We start from the raw sequence: 21,678 nt of genomic DNA, 5'->3' as shown, positions 1-21,678 counted from the left end.
GACAGCGTGGTTTGTGTGCATGATGAAATTCATGGCAACCATCATAAAGCACTTTATATGATCTTAAATGATGTACAGTATGTGTTGACCTGTACTTTACGGTAGCATGCAGCAGTGCAGTTCCAGACATGGTAATGCTATTCGGCTGGCCCTCACTTTGTAAAGGTCAGACCGTGGCAATCCATCTATCTCTTCAGATCAATTGCTGTGGATTCCGGGGATCATGTCCTCTGATATAGTATGCAGAGGATAAATACTAATAACGTTCGTGAGCACTAGAGTGGTCATGCTCTACTGTGTAGCTGCAGTTTCATGTGACCACAGTTTGATGACCTACGGCTCTATACTGGGCATATGGATAAACACTATTGGACCAGAATTCGCTGAGGTAAATTGAAATGACAGAAAAGAAATTTCATCAGCTGTAATCAATGCTGACAGCCGAAGTCAAGACCCTGTACATTCTAAATGTTAGATTAGCATCTTGAACACAGTCCGGTCTGTGATCATTCTTCAGTTTTTTCATCAGTGAGGTCCTCTGGTTCAAACATTTTAGACAGTGATCAGAAATGTGTGTTATTATCGCACTCGAGGGCGCTCAGATCACATTTATAACGGAGGCTGACCCTGTTATGCTGCCACTCAGCCTGCCGATGACTGCTCATGCCACAGTTTCTGTATGTCTATAATGCTTGGTTCAATTAAAGTAAAAAAAAATTATACACTTTAAGAAAATACCACAGCACAAAGTCATGCGTAGCAGTGATGCTGCATTATTACGTACTACTAAGCTGACTTTCAATTTACCAACCTTGTGGGTTTTTTCTTTCTTTTTTCTTTTTCTCGCTCCTTGCGGTGCCTCTCTGTAGCTTTCCTGGCCCTCAGCTCTCTCTTTTTATCTTCTTTTGGCCCATTATTCCTACTTTTTTTTCCTCTTTCCTCCACCATGGCCAACTTTGACTTCTGCACTCTTTCACCGCATGTGGGCCAGATTTCTTCCAAGTCTCGGTGTGTATATGTCGAGGAATGCAGCTATTGTACACCACTCCTGGCTCACTGCTAGCTGTTCTCGTTTTCCTTTTGCACCCCATATAACCAATTTCATGCAGACACCTAGAAACACATTCGCACACCTGTCTTCTTCTTATGCCCTGTGGCAGGGCAGTGGTGTACTCTAGCATACTGCAGGATATGTGTGTGTGTGTGTGTGTGCGTGTGTGAGTGACTGCAGCTGCTTTTGGCCATCCAGGCTGCTTCCTCGTTTTCAGCTTCATTTCCCCCCCTAATGAAGATTCAGAAGCAGCGCAGCTACTGGCACAGGGCAGGAGAGGAGAGCAGAGGAGGGTGGGTTGAGGAAGCGGCAATATATGAGGAAACAATGACAGCGGGAAGTGAAGGGAGGCAGAAATAAGAGTCAGATGAAGGGGAGGGCGGAGATGGAGGGAGAGGAAGGAGAAGAGGAAATGCTTAGGTGGAGGGGAAAGAAGGTATGGGAGAATCCCGAGGAGGTGTGAAAGGCAGCAAGGCAGAAAAAAGAGAAGAGGAGGATGAAAGGGGAAGAGAGGACGGCTTCAACTGAGAAAGAGAAAGAAAGGGGTGATGTGTTTTGCGATAAAGATGACTAGAAAGAAAGTAGCCCTCTCTCCTAATTAGCTCCCTGGCTGTGATGAATGGCACAGCACTTAGGACCCAATCGGCGAGCCGACCTTGTCATGTGTGTTGATGGGGTGGGGTGACTCTACACCCCCCTCCCACCTCTGTCCCCCTCTTACCTATTGTACCACCTCCTGTGGAAGCAGATGCTGCTAATATCAAGGTGTGTGTTTGTGTGTGTGTATATATATATATGTGTGTGTGCGCATCCTCCCTAGTCCACCATGTTTGTGTGTGGGGGGGTACTTTGTCCTCCAGCCTTAATGGTTGGCAGTTCAACAAATCAATGTGCACTTACACACCTGCCTCATTTCACATGTACTGACTTTTATTCTTCAGCTTGAAATGTCACATTAGTATCAGTTTGAAGTTGACACTGGTGTAAGTTGATTAATGAGACAGTGAAACATGCCGCATTTTTGCCTCCATTACGTCCTGGAAGTGGTCTCCTGTAAATTAGAGGCCTTGTCACTTCTCATTGTACTGTTCGGACAGAAGTTGTTTGCTCTAATACCTCCTCTCTTGAAGTTTTTCCCATTAGGGATTTGTTTTTTAATGTCATGGTGCTATGAAAAGGTGTTGCATTGAACAATATTTCTGGTTTATTGGATTTCCATGGATGCTATCATATAATCATACCTGTTGTATTGTCATTTATTTATTAATAAGTCGTAACTGCTTCGATCAGTAAGAGACATGGGCCTGAAGCAAATGTTTAATTGAGATAACCATTTAAATTATAAGACAGTCATTCTCTGCTCTTCTCTGTTTCACATCATTGTAAAATAAATAGTTTGGGGGTTTGGACTTGTACTACAGGCTAAACAGACAAGAAGAAGAACTAATAGACATTAGATTAAAATAATTAGTAGTTACAGCCCTTCATAGTTTAGTCCGTCGGTAAACAGGTTGCCAAATAACTCTAAGCAAATTTAAATGGAAGATGGACAGGTGAAAGGTAGGTATGGTGAACAGTGAAATTATAGCTAGCCTCCACCAACTGCTAGGTCTACAGTTATTCTACTGCTGAATTGCTGGTGCACTGCCTCAAAAGAAACTGGTATAAGCTGTTGTGATGCCTGCCTTTTTGATACTCTGCCAGGTTGCTAAGAGGTTGGAGACTGCAGACAAAAGAATCGGCTCCAAGTCCACTTAACTTCATTCAAAGTTTTTAACCATTTTCTGTTGCCATTGAACTTTCCAGTATTATGAGCAGTTTCAGGATTTCTTGCCTGGGCTTTTGAATCCAGTTAACAAGCACTCAGAATTTCATTCTACGATGAGTGAATTTAGGTTTTGGATGCTTATGAATCATCATGACTTTGCTTCGTCACTGGCATGTGTGGAGTGGCACCGCTGGTTATCTATAAAACCAAGGACTGTTAGCAGAAAGACTTTAATGGTTGCACTATACAAAGGGCACTTTATAATTTATACAACTCATACTCAAATAAAATGGTGGATAGTAAATATACTCTTGTACAGAATAAGAATAAAAGATTTGACCTGCTGGAATCAGTTGTAGGCTGATGCTTTGGTGAATACGCTGCTGCCATCATTTCCGTCTATGATGACAACAGCCATGAAAACAGAGATACGTGCACGTAAATTCATGAAACAAGGTGTGTATCCTGTTAGTAACGTGTAATAACTGAAGCAGTCGTGTCTCAGACATGTTTTCTTCTCTTTCCTGCAGAGCAGTAAGAACTGGCGGGCTGCAGTAGATCTGACTGGCCGTTTGTTGACAGCTCACGGTCAGGGATATGGCAAGGCCGGCCAGCCGACCTCCCACACCACAGACTCACTGCAGGTAGGACGCCAATGACTTTCTCTTCATCCATCCGTCTCTGTCTCTCACCTGTCTGTCTATCTTTGTTTTCCTGTGGGTGGTAGAGAGGCTGGGAGGCAAGACATGGTTTTTACTAAAGCATAATGTAATCATTTCTCAACCTGTACCTGAAAATTAAACATCTTATGCATTTACAGTAGTTGAAAATAGACCAAATGAAGAAAACCGTCAGGAAATATACCACATTTCAGTTCTAATTGATGGTACAGTTTATTAAAATAACATGAACAACATATTCGGGGAACAGATGTGAGATTTGTCCTCTACTCTACTGCATGCGCACATGATAGACAGGACCACTAACACCGACATCTGTTACAGGACAATGAAGAGATTTTCTCATTGTTGATTTTATTTTATTTTTTTGGAATGCTGTCCTTTCATGTTCTTCCTGAATTTTCCTTTTTTTTTTTTTGCCCGTGTTTGTGCAGTTCTATCCACATGATGGATGGCTGTATAAGCTCATTAAGGGGGCCACCCCTGTGGTCTGCTTTCCACATGAGACTTTAAATTAATTGACCATGTCGTTGCAACATGCCACATTTTACAGTTAGCTTTACTGTCTTAAACATTATGACACACTTCTAAAGTTCATGTTTTAAACCTCTTTAAATGGGTTTTTGAATATATCTTGAAACTCATTCAGTTTTAATGACGTCTGACAACCCCTAACGGAGAGTGTCTTGGTGTGTAACCCAACTTGATAACAATACAGTTTGATAAGCTTGTGGCTGCATGAGTAGCATAGTGAAATCTCTATGTCTTCCAACTAAATATGCACAGACTGAAAATGGTTGAATATGTACCCAAGAACAAATGAAAAGGTCAGTCACAACATCATTTGGCTTAGTCATCAGCTCACCTTAAGTCTTCTCCAAGTTCTTCCTCAACCTTTTAATCTGTAAACAGTTCACCTAATGCCACTGCACAAAGACTTTGTCATTGCCACTAGTGCTACTGCCCTCAGTGTTAATGACAGTGTCCTGCCGCTTCACGCGCAACTCACAAAGCTTCTGGATCCTTCTGTGATGTTGTCTCACAGCGAGGCAGTCCATCCCCAACTCAATCAGTTCCGGATACAGCGTGTGCCTGGGATTCCGTCCAAGTCCATACGGCTGTGTACTGTCAAAAGCTCATGAGAATTTACACAACACGGTCCTGGAACAGATTGTGCCCTCCAGATGTGAATTAGCTCTACACAGCATATACAGTACAGCATCCTTCACTCAAACTTGAGCCGGCAAGGGAAACTGCCTGAATGTTTAACTCTGCGCTGCAGCAGTTAAACACACAGTAAAAAAACAGGATGAATTCTGTTTTAGGGACATTTTCTGTACATAATCTGTGTTTACGCTATTATCATTGCATAATTACATGCTGGTACTGAAACACAGATTTCATTATTGTATTGATCGTTGGCAAACGTAATTAAATACAACTTCAGCAAAAAAAATATATAAATGAATGAAGTCAAACATGGACACTCAATAACCAACATGCCTTACAGACTTAAAACTGCTGACCTGTTGTGAAAACAAACCAAGACCTATGGCCCCCATCCTTGTCAGTGAGTCTGTTGACTGTCGAGAGACTGTCATTGTCTGCCACTGTGGAGTCTCAAGGAGTCACAGAGTGCCAAAAGTTGCCACAGAGGTTATACAACGTGACCGTACCACTGGAAGAATGATGTCTGTCAAATTATAGATAAATTATTTAGGCTCGTGGTGTATTTCCATTGTGGACTAACAATCAGTCACAATAGATGAGTCTGGACAGACATGGGAGTGAAGTAAATTTTTACTCTCTCATTGGTTACTACCTGACAATCAGCATATGTACAAATGCACACATATACACAGAGTCTAGAGATGACAAGCAGAGTGCATTACAACTCTGACTGTAAGAAGGCAGTTTGCATGGTGTGTCTCTGTTTGCTGCTTTCGTACAATTTGTTGATTAATGTTTCATGCATTTTATAAACAGAGGGAGGTGTGTTTTTGTGTGTTCCAGCTCTGGTTTGTGCGGCTGGCTCTTCTCATCAAGCTGAACCTCTATCCAAACGCTGAGCTGGAGTTTGAACCGTTTGGCAACCTGGATCAGCCAGACCTCTACTATGAGTACTACCCCACGGTTTACCCTGGGAGGAGAGGTATATGAACCCCAAACGCACATGCACATTCAGCTCGTGTTAACCCATACCATTTTCTGATTTATGGTCTTATTGTTATTGACCTTTTATGCATGCATCACTTCATATCTCTTTTCTTATATAATATGTTCCAAAGCTGTTCTGTGAAACTCCTGGCGAGCCATCTGAATAGCAGATTTCATTACAGTGCTAAAAAGCTACTCTAAAACTCTTATCTGTGAGTTTTGAATGTGTGATTAGTCTGCTCTCACTTTCCAAAAAGGATTTTGCATTTTACACACATTTTTTAGAATACACAAGAATACCACCACTGCCCCATTAAATATTCAAAGGAAAGTTTCTGCCAGGAGCTTGATATCAGACTATATCGTCGAGAAGCTCCAACAACTCTACTTGTATCCAGCAGTTCTTAGGTTTTGTTTTTTTCTCTTTTTACACTGCATGAATTGCTTTCTAATGTATTCCCATTACTTTGGATCTGCTTCGCCCCTCGGGCTACCACAGTGAAGGCAGTAGCAGAGACACAGCTGAACACACACATGCACACCACACACTCTCATACAAAAAAAAAAAAAAAAAACACTCAAAGCTACAGTGCACAGCCTTCTAAAGAGAGCACCGATTGACTTTCCATTGCTCAATATTAAACGCTTTGTGCCCTACTAGTTGCTCACAGACAAACTGGCATGAGTTGTATAGCCTAGCATTAGAAGTCGAACATTTTTTTTTAGTCCAACGCTTTCATCGACTACCTATTACCCGTGATCACAGCAACGCCTTAAGAGATGGCTGCCCCATGTATTGCTCTCCCAAGAGTTAGGATTGACTTATAACTTAAAACAGAATCAATAACCCTAAACCTAACCCTAAAGATGTCTGTCATTAATTGAACAAACGAAAAGCTGATTCTAATTTGTACTCAAACATATTAACATCTGCAAACATGTAATGCAAGTCCACAGATTTTTTTTTTATTATTATTATTATTATTATTTGTTTAAGATGAAGATAATAGAGATTATTATACAAAACTATAAAAAAAAAATCCCTTCTAAGTGTAACGGTGAACACAGTACTACTTACATTTGTTGTTTCTCACCAAAGTAGTTTTTGGGTATATGGACTAGTGTGTAGGATTAAGTGGCATCTAACTTTGCAAGAGTACACTATGAAAATATAATCATGAATTCATTAGTTCGCTATCACATACAGACGTGCGATGCTGCATATTTGTCGACATTATGACCTAGGTCATAGTGTGGATTGCTGAAATTCTAAATCCAAATGATCCAAGCAGAAAAACCGACCACCTGATGGTGCGTTCACACTAGCAGTGAGAGACCGACAAGCCGCTATCAATTTTTTAGTGGATGCCAGCGATATAAAGTGACAAGCTGACGTCTGACACATTTTTGTCGCTCCTCTGACGTGGTGAGGCATCAGCCAGTAATATGCATTTGCTTCTCCCCTGTGATGTACCGTCAGTGTCTGTTCCAAACCCCCCGCGTCAGTAATGTCACCAAGAGCTTGATTGACGCTCGGCCACAATGTTGCATCACCAGTTGCAAGCTCTTGTCGCTCGCAGCGTGAATGGACTGTGTGCAGTCCTAGCTATGGTCTACATTTAGTGCCTTCTACAGTGTATTTAATTCTAATGGAGAATAATACATTTTCTTACGGTCACTGAACTGTATATGTTATGATTTCCCTTTAATTTGCAACTTGCGTTTCACAGAACAACTTACCACTCAAATTTTCTGCAAGTATTACCTCCGTTGTAGTTCAGGCACTGGTTGGTATTGCTAGATAGTAACATTTTCCCACCGAACTTGCTAGCTTACGGCTGTTTTTTTTATAAAATGGAATGGTGTGGAACAGTTCATCTAGCTTCTTCAATGTCAATTATTAAAAATGAACCAAAGTTAGACTTTATCACTAATCAACCACTTTAAATGTAGTTTATGGAAGTCCGTACAATTTTGTAGTTTCACAGCTTGTTTTTCTTCTCAGTTACAAACTTAATTCTAGCATGTCTGTGAAGATTCACAGTCGCCCAAGTTATGGATTCCTCATTTCTAACCAGAGTCAAGGAAGCACGGTCCAGTTAGCATGAAGATAAAACCATGTCACACCGGACAGTAGTACAGACAAAGGGATGTGTGATGGAAAGGAGAGCGTCTCATGTTCCACAGATAGATTAGATAGAAAGCAGGCAGACAAGAAAGATAGAAATTGAGATACGCAGACTGGCAGAAGCCGCAGCCGAAGATGGACCAGCTAGCTGAGTTTCAGATCTGATGACAATATCAAAGAGACCCTGATCAAAGCCCGGGGACTCACCTGAATATAGGCTCTTCCTCAGGGATGTGTCTGCGCGTGTGTGTGTGTGTCTGCGTGTATGTGTGTGTGTGTCTGCGTGCGTGAAAGAGACGGTGTGAATGATGTAGAGGGATGAGGCAGAGATGAGTGATGGAGCTGTGCAGCACACAGAGAGAGAGAGAGATGAGAGGGTTTAATAAGCAGCCATACGTAGCTCAATGCCATCTGTAGGTTCCTGCCTCCAGGGCTGTGTGCAGTCTGTGTGTGGGTGGAAGGGTTTATATTCTCATCTCGCGCTCTGTGTCTTTCTCTCCCTCTCTCTGCCTTCCTCTTATTTTTTTCTCTCTCTTCTCTGCTATGTCCTCATCCCACCCTGTTTCTTATTTTCCCCTTCCCATCTCCCGTTTTCCTCTTGATTCCCTCCTCCCTCCTTCCCTTTCATCCAGGCTCCATGGTACCGTTCTCCATGCGGCTGCTGCACGCCGAGCTTCCCCAGTACCTGGCCAAGCCCCAGGAGGCCCTGGACCGCCTGCACAGTCTCAAAACCGTCTGCCTTGCTGTTAGTACAAACACACGCGCGCGCACACATACCTGAGCATAGCCTCTGGATGAACATAAAGATATGCATATTCTGTAGTATGCACACAATTGAACTACACACCCACAGAAGAGCACATCAGCCATACAAATCCTTAAGCCCACCTGTGTAAACAGCCAAATATGGTTGGATTTAAGGGGTTATTGAATATGCAGATTTTTATTACACACACCAAAAGCCTTCAGTGCTGGCAGTAAAACAACTTACCCTACTGAAGTTTGAATCCCACCTACCCCCGCCTCCCTCCCTTAACAGATTGTGGAGAATTTGGAGAAGGGCTTGGCTGAGGATGGCAGCATGATCACCCTAACGCAAGACAACAGGCAAGGTAAGCACACGCGCAGAGACATTTGGCTACGGGCCTGGCTGCAGTCCCAGACTGCATTACACTGTGGGAGGAGAGTGAGGTCATGGGCCCCAGTGGGTACAGCACACACGAGCACTGAGGCAGAGGCACACCTGGTGCAGGACTGCAGCATACTTCGGCCACACATACACACACACACACACACAAGCACACCAATGCGGTGCTCTAAAAGTGTTTAGCACCTCACTGCTTCGGTACTCACGCTGAATATCAAATGGTCTCTCCAGCCCTTCACGCCAAACAGATCAATACAGATCAATCCTACCCAATCCACTCACATCTGCACAAGTGTGCTAGGGAAATAGACAGGCATCTTCATTTGAAATTCACCAGCTTTGGGTAGACACACCTCCACGCAACCTGACTTTATCACTTATTCTTCTCGTCTTTTCTATCCAGAGGACTTTTATCAACTTTTCCAATATACGTTTGTTAGTTTAAAAAAAGGACACCATCCTATGGTCCTACCAATATGCTTGCCTATAATTAGGAAAATTGGCTGGATGACGCATGTACAAATGCATGTGTAAGGGTGTGCCGAACCCCCCCCCCCCCCCCCCCCCCGAAAGCAGTGTAATAGCTGTGTCCTCTGTCTCTCCTCTCTCTACCCACGCAGACAGTCGACAGTCAAGTCAATAACGCAGGGCCTTGCCTTCGCACATCAGACCCCTACTGAGTGATTAGCTCTTCTCCCCAGCACTCACACAGACACACGTGTGCGCCGATGAATAGTAATAGGCAGTGCACACGGGCTCTTCCACAGGGCGCACTGTCTGAGTAGAAACAGGAAAGCAGAGTGTGCCGCAGTGTCTTCCTCACCACCTCGCCTTAAAATAAACCCTGGTGTAGAGGGGGAGGACGGGGTGGGGAGATCGGTGGGTGGAGGGGGGAGGGGGTGTAATGAGAGGGATGGAGGGATAAGAGCGAAGGGTGAAAGTGTGGGTAAAAGGACAATGTTACAGGGGTGCCCAAAAAAGCAGGTGGAATAACAATTGGAAGTCACCCATGCAGGAATAACCCCCCCCCCTCTCCCCTCCCCGTCCCTGTCTGTCTTCTTCTCTTCCTGTTTGTAGCATCTCTTAAGCTGTGGAGGTCTCGTCTCAGCCGGGTCATGTACTCCATGGCCAACTGCTTGCTGCTGATGAAGGTAGGTGTGTGTGACTGCCTGTGTGACTGTGTGTTGGAGTGAATGTGTCCCTGTGTGCGTGTCTGAGTCTGCCCGTGTGTGTGTGTGTGTGTGTGTGTGTGTGAGTCTCAGAGATCTCTGATGCCAGGCTGGTGGAGGATTCGCAGTGAAATCCCCACAGACTGACCACTAATTGGATTCTTGGTCAGTGAGAGAGCGAGAGAGAGAGAGAGATGATGGGGTGTGGGTTCAGATCAAGCTATAGAGAGAAACACAGTGCCACCTACTGCTGAGAGTTGAGTTGAAAACATTTCAAATTTGCTTTAGTACAATATCAATTTCAGAATTTTTGTTGTCCGTAAGCAAACAGCTCACATTTCTGATAGTAATAGTAATCTTTCTTAACAAGATCACAAGTTGCCACATAAATACTTATTTAATTACTTTTAAATGTCCTCACTAGTACATTTCCATGATACACCTTATAGTAAATAATCAGAAATACCTAGTTACATGTACAATACTTTTATTCCATGGGATTTATTTGCTTTAAGGACAATACTGCATGTCATGCAACCTAACCTTTATGGAGCAAACAAAAGTAGCACACAAAGATAACACACAGTTAAAACAAAGCACAAAGGAAAGCAAACAGAAAACTGAACAGCTGCCACCATAACACATTTGTATAATTGTACAGTTTAAATTAATGTAAATTAATGTAAATATTGAACAATAAATCTAATGTTCCATTTGCATTACAGTCTCATTGCTGTTAGCATTTTGTATTTCGCTTTTGTGCCCAAAGTTTTTGCCATTGTGGTACGCACAGAGATGCACACGTGCAGTACGCACACTTTCTGCACCTTGTTTCCAGTCCAGCGCACATTAGCTCTAGACACACACACACTCATCTGACCTCTCTCTGTCGGCCCGCTCAGCATTCCAGTCGCCAGGTGAGCGATGTGTAGCAGCACAGTGTGGAGGTGGGAGGAGGGTCACATCGCCCCGCTAATACTCCATATGTTTGATTAATGCTCTCTCTCTCTTTCCACGCCTAAACTCTGCTCTTTTTTTTCCTCTGCTCGCCCTCCACCTGTCTCTGCCTCTTACTGTTTGCCTCACTTTACCTGATTTGCTTCTGGCATGTCTTTTTTTTTTCTATTGTCCTCCATTCTTCACTTTCCCTTTTATTTAGCTCTTTTTTATTATTATTATTTTAATCTGTTTCTCTCTTTCTTTGTCCTCAGGACTTCGTTCTGGCTGTCGAGACCTATCACTCCATCATCCAGTACGAACCCCAGCAGAGTGTGCAGCTGCTCAGTGGTATAGGACGCATCTTCTTGCAGGTCTGCGCATTAACAGATGGATGTCTAGATTATAAGACCCTGCTTCCTGGAGTACGTTGGAGTAGCCTTGCCTGTCATAAAGACTGGAAGCAGGGGGAAACGGCTAGTTTAAGAAGTTCAAAAATGAACTCATTCCGTCTGGATATTTTAACATTTGTACATGTGAAAAAATGTAAATACAATGTGTTTTTTGACACACTGTCTATCTGCCCAGCATGCCAGCTTAGGCTCACTAGATCCTTACATAACACACATAGGTTTGATATACTGTATATCATCTCGCTCCACTTTTACAAATCAAATCTTCGACTGATAAGAATTAATAATTAATAATAACAATCATTGCTGTCTTATCTTTATTGAGAGCAAAGAGCGGCATCATAAAAGTAGCATGGTATTTAAAAGCCACAGCAGACCCAGAAGAGCTGCTGCTTGTCCTGGATGCATTAGACCCACTTTGAATTTTTCGTTGAATGATATTCTGGGATCTCAGTTTAGAAAAAACTCCCAATAAACTGATTGAGGGACTCAGTGATTGGATGTTTGTCTTTAGCGGAATGTCCCTTAAGAGTCGCAGCTAACGTACACTTAACATTACTATGCTTTTGTCCACAAGGACATAGTGCAGGTAGAGACACAAAATACTTTCTAAAGGCCTGGTCTTCCAAAAAAAACTACTCCTACTTCACAAATTCATTCTCAATATTTGTTGTATTATTATCACTAATATATATATTTTTGTCAATATTGTTACATGAAATCCACCGTATTTGTTCTTGGCCTATTTTACAATATACACACACCTTAATAAACGCAGAGAGCTCAGCGGTTAAAGTGTTGCCGGCGCTTTGTTCTTTGCCAGATTGGAGACGTTAAAACGGCGGAGAGGTACTTCCAGGATGTGGAGAAAGCCTGCCAGATGAAAGGGAGCCAGCCCAGTCACACCACATGCGTGCTAATGAACAGGTACGTGTGTGTCGTGCTTTTAGCGCCTCTGTACAGCGTGTGAACTTTCTGCTGTTCAGGATAATTCTTTGCTCCCTGGACACAGTGGCTTCTTCGGGGCTTTTCACAGGTTTGGGCTTCTTCCTGCTATGTGATTTAGCACAGGAGCTAACACCTGCGTAGCTTTGGCCTGAGGTGATGTGATGTATGAAGCGGTGCTCAGGTGACTAGCCGTGTTGCTCACACTGTGACTGCTGACGCCCGTTTTGATTGATATAGTTATACAGGCATACCAGTTATACCTGTTCAGAGAAGATTCTTATCCTTAAGAGCAAAATCTAATCTGTTGTCTTATATTTAACAACGTCATGTTCATGTTGATGATCTACCAGCCGTTGTCATGTGTTGTAGAAATCATTCATATGAGTGATATACAGTATGGCTGTCACATGGAACCTTTTTATGTACCATGTCTGGCTGACATCCTGAATTCCTTAACTGTAGGTATATAGTGAATATAAGGCCCCATTCAGACCTTGCATTAGCATCTGTCCTGGGCACGCTGATCACAAGTGGCCAGCTTTAAGTACCTTTGGTAGTGTGAACACACGACGCATCCTGGATTACACTAAAGACTACACAGGCAGCAGGGGTCCTCTTGCATAAGTGCTGTTTTGCCTTGTGGCTGTTTACTAACTGAATAATGAATAAATCTAAAGATACATACACAAATATAAGAGCATTGTGTGCGATTCTATCATTAAACCGCATGTTAACATCATTGGAGTTAAGTGTATTTCCTCAGTAATCATCAGTGTCTTTATTTCTCTTTATTGTTAGAGTCATATGGAAGCTTCCAAGGTTCAGTTATAGTCTTGAGTTTTGTCCAGGTCTCTGTAATACCTAACATCAGGGTGAGGATAAGTGAGTAATAACTTAACGTGTGTGCCCAAGTCCTTAGGCGTACACGACAAACAGCTGTTGGTGATTCTGCAGCGATCCATGAGAGACAGCAGCTGTTCTAATATTCTGCTGCGCTCCAAATTATGATGGTGTTTATTTGCATACAGGGCGCGAAACTGAGATCGGACCTAAAGTGCTGGGCTGGAGACACACGTGGAGATGCTCTTTGATGCTAGGTGTGACGGCAGGTCCTAAAAGCTGGTCACTCGCGATCGGATTGCCCAGGACAGATGTTAATGCAACAGGGGCTAAGTCCTGTTATACAGTGTGCATTAAGGGTGGGTCACCGAGAATAGTCAGTTCTACCTGTGACTGAAGCTTTTCCACTGCTGGTGTTAGCAGGAGTTAAAGTGGGGTAGGCTCGTCAGTGGCCGTGCAGTAACCCTGCGTGTTTAGAGAAAAAGAATACGTTTAAAGGTAGTTTGGACGACAGGAACAAGGACAAAGTACAAAAGGCTTTGTGTGACTGAACCAGACCAATACATACCATCCTCAAGGACAGTCACACAAAGACACAAGTGAACAATATAAGCAGCTGACATGAGAGAACGGCCACAGCTGGGACTGTAGTCAGTTATTAAACTTTGTGAGATGAATAAAGACAATTAATGGGGATTTTGTTGAAACAGCACATAGCTTATACGAATACAATATTAACTCTTTATTTTGGGCACTTTTTGTGCAATAGATATTTAGCATTTAATGTTAATGTAGCAGCTTCAAGAAGCAGATGGTCTATAGATTATAGATGTTTAAATAATTAAAATACATCTTATGGCCGAGGGTATGTCCACTCTCCTGTCAACATAGTTTTTGTTTTTCCCTGGTTTGGTGTAGGCCCCTTTGGCAGGGCTCAAACTACAGTACTGTGCCTGTTTATCCCCGAATCCTCCCTCTGATAGTTGGTGGAAAATCCAGTTACCGATTTGATATTTTGGATTTAAAAAATCTGGATGATTTCGGCACAACTTAATGCTACAGTTGTCGAGCGAAAGCAAACGTGGTTAAAATCTCACCTGAAGAATAGACAGCCCGCGCTGAAACCCGGCCTGGAACCCCCAGAACAAGCATGAAGGCCATAGTGGCAAGAAAAAACTCCCTTTAACAGGAAGAAACCTTGATCAGAACCCAGCTCATATGGAGGGACCCATCTGTTTAAGGCTGGCCGGGTACAGACAGTAAAAGGGAGACATCAATTCAAAATTGAGTAGGATTTTAATACTTCTAATACTTAATACCAATACTGTAGTCTAAGCTGCCAATGTTGTGTTTGACTTTTCTTCTTCAACGTGCCAGTGACGCCATGCAAAAAGTTGGGTCCATAAATAATCAGTGATCACAGTTTAATGTGGAAGAACTTGGCTGGTTTTCACAAAGCCCTGACCTCAGTCCCATCCACAGCGGCTGGAAGTCAGCTGCTGCACCCAACGTCGGCGCCTGACCTCTCAAACCCGGACGTGCAAGAAGGTCCCGGACCAGACTTTAATAATGGATGTGATGGTTATGTAACCAGGGCTACCGAGCCACTCTGGTGCTCGTGCTTTGCCATTGTGTCTCTTTATAACACGGTTTTGTTACTATACGGTAGATGCTTGTGTGTTTTCTATTGTCACCACTGTGATCTGAACATAGCACACAGGTTTCGTTTCAGTGTAGCACCAGTACTGTTTTTGTATCAAATGTGTGTTTGTTATTCCAGGGCCTTTGTCTACCTCAGTCAGAACAACTACGCTGAAGCACACGCATCCTTCGTTGAAGTGTTAAAAATTGACCCCAAACACCCTGTTGTAAGTACCACCAGGTGCACTACACTTTGTGAGGCGTCTCAGTCTGTAGTGTTGGTGAGCGCAGGGTTAGGGCTCTCTAGCATGTCCCTCTGCAGAGACAAGCAGCATCACAGCAACGTTAAGTCTCAGGAAGCTGCACACAAATACTGCATCCAGCTGTTCACCAGAAAACAGAGGCTGGTGTGTGTATCTTGGAATCGTCTTTGTGTTAAGCTAACCTCATTCTGATGCTTAAAAGAAAGTTACAGATACAGTAGTTGCCAGAATGTTGAAGTATTCCCTTTGTGAATATAATTGTGCATTGCTTGTTTTCACTCATTTTCAGTTTGAGCACATTGTTTTTTGTTTTTACATTTTGTCTGTAACATGAATTTTAAAGGAATTCTAGGTATTTCCAGTATTTTTAATCTAAAAGCAGAATAAAACCTAGATGAAACAACATTGATTCATCCGGTTAGTTAATGTGGCGAGGTTTCTGATTTGTGGAACTCTACAGTGCCAGAATAAATAAATAAAAGTGGCATAATTCCAAATGGAACACCGTTAATGATGAGTTCATATTTAAACTCTTCTGTCCCCACTCCTTCCCTCTCTCCCTCCATGAATTCCCAGGCCAACAACAATGCAGCGGTGTGCCTGCTCTACCTGGGGCGACTGAAGGAGTCGCTGGGCCAGCTGGAAGGCCTGGTGCAGCAGGACCCCACACTGTACCTCCACGAGAGTGTCCTCTTCAACCTGACCACTATGTATGAGCTCGAGTCGTCGCGCAGCACGCAGAAGAAGCAGGCTCTGCTGGAGGCCGTGGCCTGTCGGGAGGGAGACAGCTTCAACACACAGTGCCTCAAACTGGTCTAAGAGGGAGGAGGTTAACTGGAAGAGGATGGATTCATGCACTACTGGAGTGTCCTGCTGTGTGACAGAATAAAACCCCAAGAACGCAATCTGTAGAGGGGAAGACGTCTGTAGCTTCTGTGAGAGTGTGGTGACAGAATGTTTGGTTTCCCAAATGTAAGTTGACGTGGGATATTTGGGAAGTGGTTTTATTGTTAGTAAATCCGTTTGGGAAGGCACACATGAGTACACATTTCTCTAAATGTAAGCACACAGGGCGCACAGCAACTTGACCCAGTAATCCTCACATTTACTTAGATCACACATACTGATGAATTGACATTTTTGGAAAGGCCTCTTAAAAAGGCCTGGATGTGCAAGAGATGACATTTTATACCGATTGAAAGCATTGTTTGACATTTTGGAAACATTCGTTTTTTTTTTTATTTAAGATTAATTCCACACACCTATGCTAAATATGAAGCTATTCCTGATAGCTTAGCTTAGCATACATACTTGAAAGGGGGCTGTGCTAGCCTAGCTGTCTCCAAAGCTAAAACAAATCCTCCAGCTGACACCTCTGAATCTGTCTAATCAACACACATCTTGTTTAATTAGTACAAAAACAAAGGTGTGAAAAGTGAGTTTCACAGGGGGTATGCACCGGACTATTTCTTGACCAAGCCCACCAAGTGTTGCTAAGCAACAAGCGGAGACTCCATGAAACGAGACAGGAAATGCGAGTCTGACAGAACGCTGCAACCTGCAAAGCGAAGGTCATATGAGGGCTGAGGTTGCTGCTCGTCAGCTGATCTCCACTAATCTGGCTGCAACCTTCCCTTGTTTACTGCCAGCTGTGTGTGAGCTCTTCCTACCGCTGTAATGGCTTTTACAGAAACTGAATTCCCTGTTCAGTAGGAATTTACAGGTGATGGTTTTTACCTTTCTTCTGAAGTGCACTGTTTTCTCTTGTACATATTTCTACAGCGAGGCAGTGTGAACAGAAGCAGAGCAGCACTGGTGGAAGTGTTTCACTGAATGAAAGAACTCAAGGGAAAGAAGCTGTAATGCACGGGATTTTGTAAAACCTGATCAGCTACAAGTTACTTACCCATGATTGTTCCTTAAGGACATACATTTTGGAGGGAGGCTTTGCTTGCCTTGTAAGCCATTTTGCATTGGTTATATTTAAAATCATTGTTGTGTCATAATTAAATAGGACTGGAAGGATGTGGTAGGTTAGCCAGCTTACCATGTCCTCCCTTGTGCTGTTTAGTTTTAATAGTTTTTTTCAGGGTCAATTCGGATTATTCTGTTCAGATGAAATTCACATGACCCTCTCCTTACAGGCTGTGGCACTGATAGGTCTTTACAGTCCAGTGCCTCCACCCCAAGCTAGCTGCTTCCCTCTTTTTAGTATTTATGCTAAGATAAACATCTAATAGCTACAGCTTCATATTTAGCATGCAGTTGGGAACGTGTTTCCCAAATCCGCTTTCAAACTATTGAAATTTTAGCACACAGACTCTAACCAACGCCACTACGAAGGACTTGTCAAAGTAATCAAAATGTTAGGTTGCGGAACAGACTGCAGAACACACACGTACATGACACTACATTGTGGTAGTGGTTTTAAGGGAGTTGCTGGCTCATAATGTGAGACCTGACATGGGCATTATCCTGAGCTTTAGCGTGCTTACAGACTAATAAACTTCCACCGAGGTAATTTTAAAGCTTCTTCCTCTGCAGACACCTGTAATACTGGATTAACAGTCAAAGACCACTCGATTTCAGCTGGCAGGTTATTAACTGGTGCAGTGAAAATAAACAAGCCCTTCAAATTGCATTGTATTCTGTCCACTAAACAAATGTAAAATATTAGATCTGAAATTGTACATATCAGAAGCTGATTTTGTTTTTCCTTGTTTAAATGATTATCAAAATAACTGTCTTATTGATTTGTCCTCCACAGTTTATGTATTGTGCTGATTATATTTATGTATATTACAAGAGCTCGTTTTATCTAAATAAAACTCTTCTTTTAAATCAACCTGCCGGGTTTAATGGAATGACAACAAAAACACAACAGACTGGAAATAGCAGCAGCTTTATTTTCAACTAGAACAGTATATTAAGTCAGTGATAACCCAACCCACTAGTTCAGACAGGTCAAGTATCTCCCACTTTGATTCACTGGAATATGGAATTAGAAAAGACTTATTAGTTGCATAATTAATGTCTATGTATTGTTGAGGGAAAGTCTAATAGCACCTAACACAGCAGACTTAATAGAGGAAGGCACTAGTCAGCATATCCTGAAGTAAGTGATGTACCATTACAGGTCAAAAGGCCTGAATTCAAACTCATGTACATAAAACATTATTATGTCATTAGTTATGCTTATTATAAAGGTAACATTTCAGAATGGCTCATTAAAAATTGTTACTCCTGATACATTAACCTCTTGGACAATTTATGACAATGCATAACCTGTTTATGATCTGGTCATAGTATCACAGTCTCTGTAAATATACTTACAGAAACTCTAGCTCTCAAACTATCAGCTTTAATTTAACTGTAAACCTACTTGATTTGAATCTGCAGAAACCCATTACAAGCTCTGATTGTAGTGTGAACCGCAGTGGTACGGAATCCAATTCGTGGTTGGTTCTCTCAAGATCCCTGCAGAGACGCCGCGTACTTCTGACGGATGTCAAAGTCATCGGCCGGCCGGTTGTAAGCCTTCCACACCGGTTCCCCCACAAACAGCCTCATGGCCTTAGTGTAGTTCTGCGGAAGCAAACAATGTTCAGATCAGTGTGAATGTGGCTGAATGAAGGCTCACTTAACCAGTTGTTACTCTTCATGATAGCAGCGTGTTTGCTTGCCTTACAGAAATCAGTTGGCCGCAGATTTGACAAAGAAACGCTGCTGAATCAAGACCAGCAGTCTGGAGGTAAACTGAATAATGATCATACAGATATTAGATGAAAATCAAAGCGGCCAGTTATCAGAAAGGTTGTAATTCTATTGCGTTCTTAAAATAATCACTGGATACTTGTAAAAGGGAGAACACTGACCGACGAGGATGGGATTCGAACCCACGCGTGCAGAGCACAATGGATTAGCAGTCCATCGCCTTAACCACTCGGCCACCTCGTCTGAAATATCAACTGCGGTACAGCGCCAACTTGTGTTAATACCTAAGTATAGCGTTGTGAATGTTGATTTCTCCTTTTAATGTATGATTACTAACATGTAAACAACATGTTAGCTTGCTTTACGGAAATCAGCTGGGTTAGCTAGCCAGAAGCTGATCAACTCTAAACGAGTTATGGGAAAGAAAATCTGCTGTACTGAGGCTCTGCAAGACCACCATCCTCGAGGTGACTATAAGTGCACTGATTGTAAGTGGAAAAACTAACAAAAGCTTCACAGGCCAGTGGCCTCAGTCAATACCACACATCTGCATCTGCACCTCTTTGAGGATGACAATCTTGAAAGTGTAATACAGACAGTATGCATTATTTAAATACTTCAAAAACATTTGATTTTACATGTTAGGTAAAGTGTATCCTATTTGATAAAGCACTTATGATGGGGGCTGTATGGAAATACAGGTAGCTCTTTAGTCAGTTGGGGGCAGTCGTTTTAGTGAGTCTTCCATTTTTGTGTGTCTCATTAGCAGGTGCTGTCAGAAGTACCGTCTCATCCAGGGTGAAGCGGTGGTAGATGCCAGCCGGCAGCGTGATCAAGTCCCCTTTGCTCATGGCAATTCGGATCCATCTGTCCTCCTTGTCCCTGACATCAAAGTAGGCCTGGCCGTCCAGGATGTAGCGGATCTCATCGTCCAGGTGTAAGTGCTCCTCGAAGAACATCTTCAGCTGAAGGGACAGTCAGGCGAGAGGTCTGAGTAATGGCGGTGTCTTTGTTGAATTATGAAATATTACACCCAAGCAGTAGCTGTCCAAATGTCACAAGTGACTGAATCAATGGAGAATAGTATATAAGATCAACATGACCATCCTTTTGCAACGTCTTCTAAGGCACTTTCAACTATATGTAACATTTTCTCTGACAAAAACTCTCAGAAGAAAGGAGGAAAACTGGCTTGCTTAACATGCACAGCTTTGCAAGTTACCTTGTCCTCATAGTTGGGTAGTTTGTCCTTGTGAATAGTGATGATGTCCATGTAGGAGTAGCCTTGGTCTTTGCGGATCTGCTGCAGCTCTGGGTCTGTTTCATGGATGTCAGCGTTCAGCTGCAGAAACAGGAAAACAACTCTGGTCAGTAAACTACTCATGTGTAGATGTCCCCCTAGCAGTTATCCCCTGTCCAAGCCTCTCCTGTGCTATTATGATTGTGATAGTAGGCACAAAATGGAGCCATCTCGCTGGCAGGGTTTAATTAGAAGTCAGACCTTGGAAGAAAGCGGTTACAAATCTCAGGCCCTTAATGGCTAATCTTCCATCGACTGCAACTCTACAGCTATCGACATGTTTGTACGTTATTGAGAGCCACTATGGGTTAATATAATAGTCAGTAATAATCAGAGCCTGCTTTGTGAATGCATATAGTGCGCACACCTGAAAAACCAAACCGCTTCATTTAGTAAAAGTCGACTGTTGTTTGGGAACCTGAAGGCAACAGTTGAAGAGGTTGAAACTTTTACCTTCCAGTGAAAAACGCCGAGCTTCTTTAACTGGTCCAAAGAAACAGGCTGGTTTGGGTTCAGTTTGTGCGGCTTCCTCTGGTCTTCATCAGAGCTGTCCATGTACCAGGCTTCTATACCCATGTTGGAGATAACCGCTGGATTCTCGTTGACAGCTGGACTCTGATCTACACGCGTAGTGAGAGACGATTGTTGCTGCTGCGCTGCCTGTCACGTGACTTCCTGTATTCAAAAGTTGTACGTGCTGCTTTGTCGTTTAAATTAAATGTGTGGAGGTGATTCGGTGGGCTGCCTGTCACTGCCAATACTGCTAATAACTGCTGTTACAATCTGCAAATGACGCCGGGGTAGACACAACTGCCACCGGAAGTATTAGTTGTTCTTGACAGCTTCAATCTTGAGTGTTGGAGTTCAGCGACTTGTAAGTGAATTCATAGGTAAATACTGCCCCCTGGTGGTTATATTTGGGAACTACAACTCCAGTCTCAATGGCGGATATATTGTAACGCTTATCCTTGCAAGTGTGCATATTCCTTCTTCTGTGTGCTCACGAGTGTATCAACACGAATCAGACTCATTTTGATAGCTTGCGTGAAATTTACTAAATAATAACAGCCAAAATCCAAATCCAAAAGCCAAAAATAATGAATTAAAACGGAAAACATATCACAAGCGTAGCCACTGTGATACAGGTGAAGTTAATTAGAGCTATTTTGGGTAAACGACAAGAAGACAATCAAAGTAAATCTTTAGGCAAACTCGAAAATGAAAACGTTCGACGAGGATGGGATTCGAACCCACGCGTGCAGAGCACAATGGATTAGCAGTCCATCGCCTTAACCACTCGGCCACCTCGTCGAGGTGGTCCATTGCGTAAATATATGGTTTTTGATATTTATCATAACCCTAACCCTACGGAGAAATTAAAATGTCGATTTTTATCTTTTTCTTTATTGATCTTCACTTTACGGAGAAGAAGAGTAGAGTCACTATGTGTGGATGCCAGTGTTATACACATTTGTAATATCTGCCTTCTTTTTCTCACAATTATACATGGAAAGAGAAAGAAA

The 21,678-nt window shown here is 42.7% G+C and overlaps 2 protein-coding genes across 2 annotated transcripts in view; one reads left to right on the top strand and one right to left on the bottom strand.

Moving 5' to 3' along the window:
* Window positions 1-17,974, top strand: part of trappc12 (trafficking protein particle complex subunit 12) — a 30,687-nt gene extending 12,713 nt beyond the window's left edge. Inside the window, exons 3-11 of the mRNA XM_084569267.1 lie at window positions 3,350-3,463; window positions 5,513-5,651; window positions 8,417-8,529; window positions 8,824-8,896; window positions 10,009-10,082; window positions 11,312-11,410; window positions 12,273-12,376; window positions 15,018-15,105; window positions 15,718-17,974. Coding sequence (XP_084425393.1) covers window positions 3,350-3,463; window positions 5,513-5,651; window positions 8,417-8,529; window positions 8,824-8,896; window positions 10,009-10,082; window positions 11,312-11,410; window positions 12,273-12,376; window positions 15,018-15,105; window positions 15,718-15,960 — 1,047 coding nt within the window. The 3' untranslated portion in view covers window positions 15,961-17,974. The remainder of the gene's footprint in view (window positions 1-3,349; window positions 3,464-5,512; window positions 5,652-8,416; window positions 8,530-8,823; window positions 8,897-10,008; window positions 10,083-11,311; window positions 11,411-12,272; window positions 12,377-15,017; window positions 15,106-15,717) is intronic.
* Window positions 17,975-18,035: 61 nt separating this feature from the next.
* adi1 (acireductone dioxygenase 1) lies at window positions 18,036-21,445 on the bottom strand. Its single transcript, XM_084569269.1, has 4 exons — window positions 20,609-21,445; window positions 20,078-20,197; window positions 19,641-19,820; window positions 18,036-18,726 (listed from the first exon to the last, which is right to left on the bottom strand). The coding sequence occupies exons 1-4, from the start codon at window positions 20,729-20,731 to the stop codon at window positions 18,610-18,612; spliced, it is 540 nt and encodes a 179-aa protein (XP_084425395.1). The 5' UTR covers window positions 20,732-21,445; the 3' UTR covers window positions 18,036-18,609.
* Between the last annotated feature and the right edge of the window lie 233 nt (window positions 21,446-21,678).

The sequence above is a fragment of the Chelon labrosus genome, assembly GCF_963514085.1.
Source record: "Chelon labrosus genome assembly, chromosome: 20".
NCBI classification, from domain to species: Eukaryota; Metazoa; Chordata; class Actinopteri; order Mugiliformes; family Mugilidae; genus Chelon; species Chelon labrosus.
This window is presented reverse-complemented; position numbering and strand designations above follow the sequence as displayed.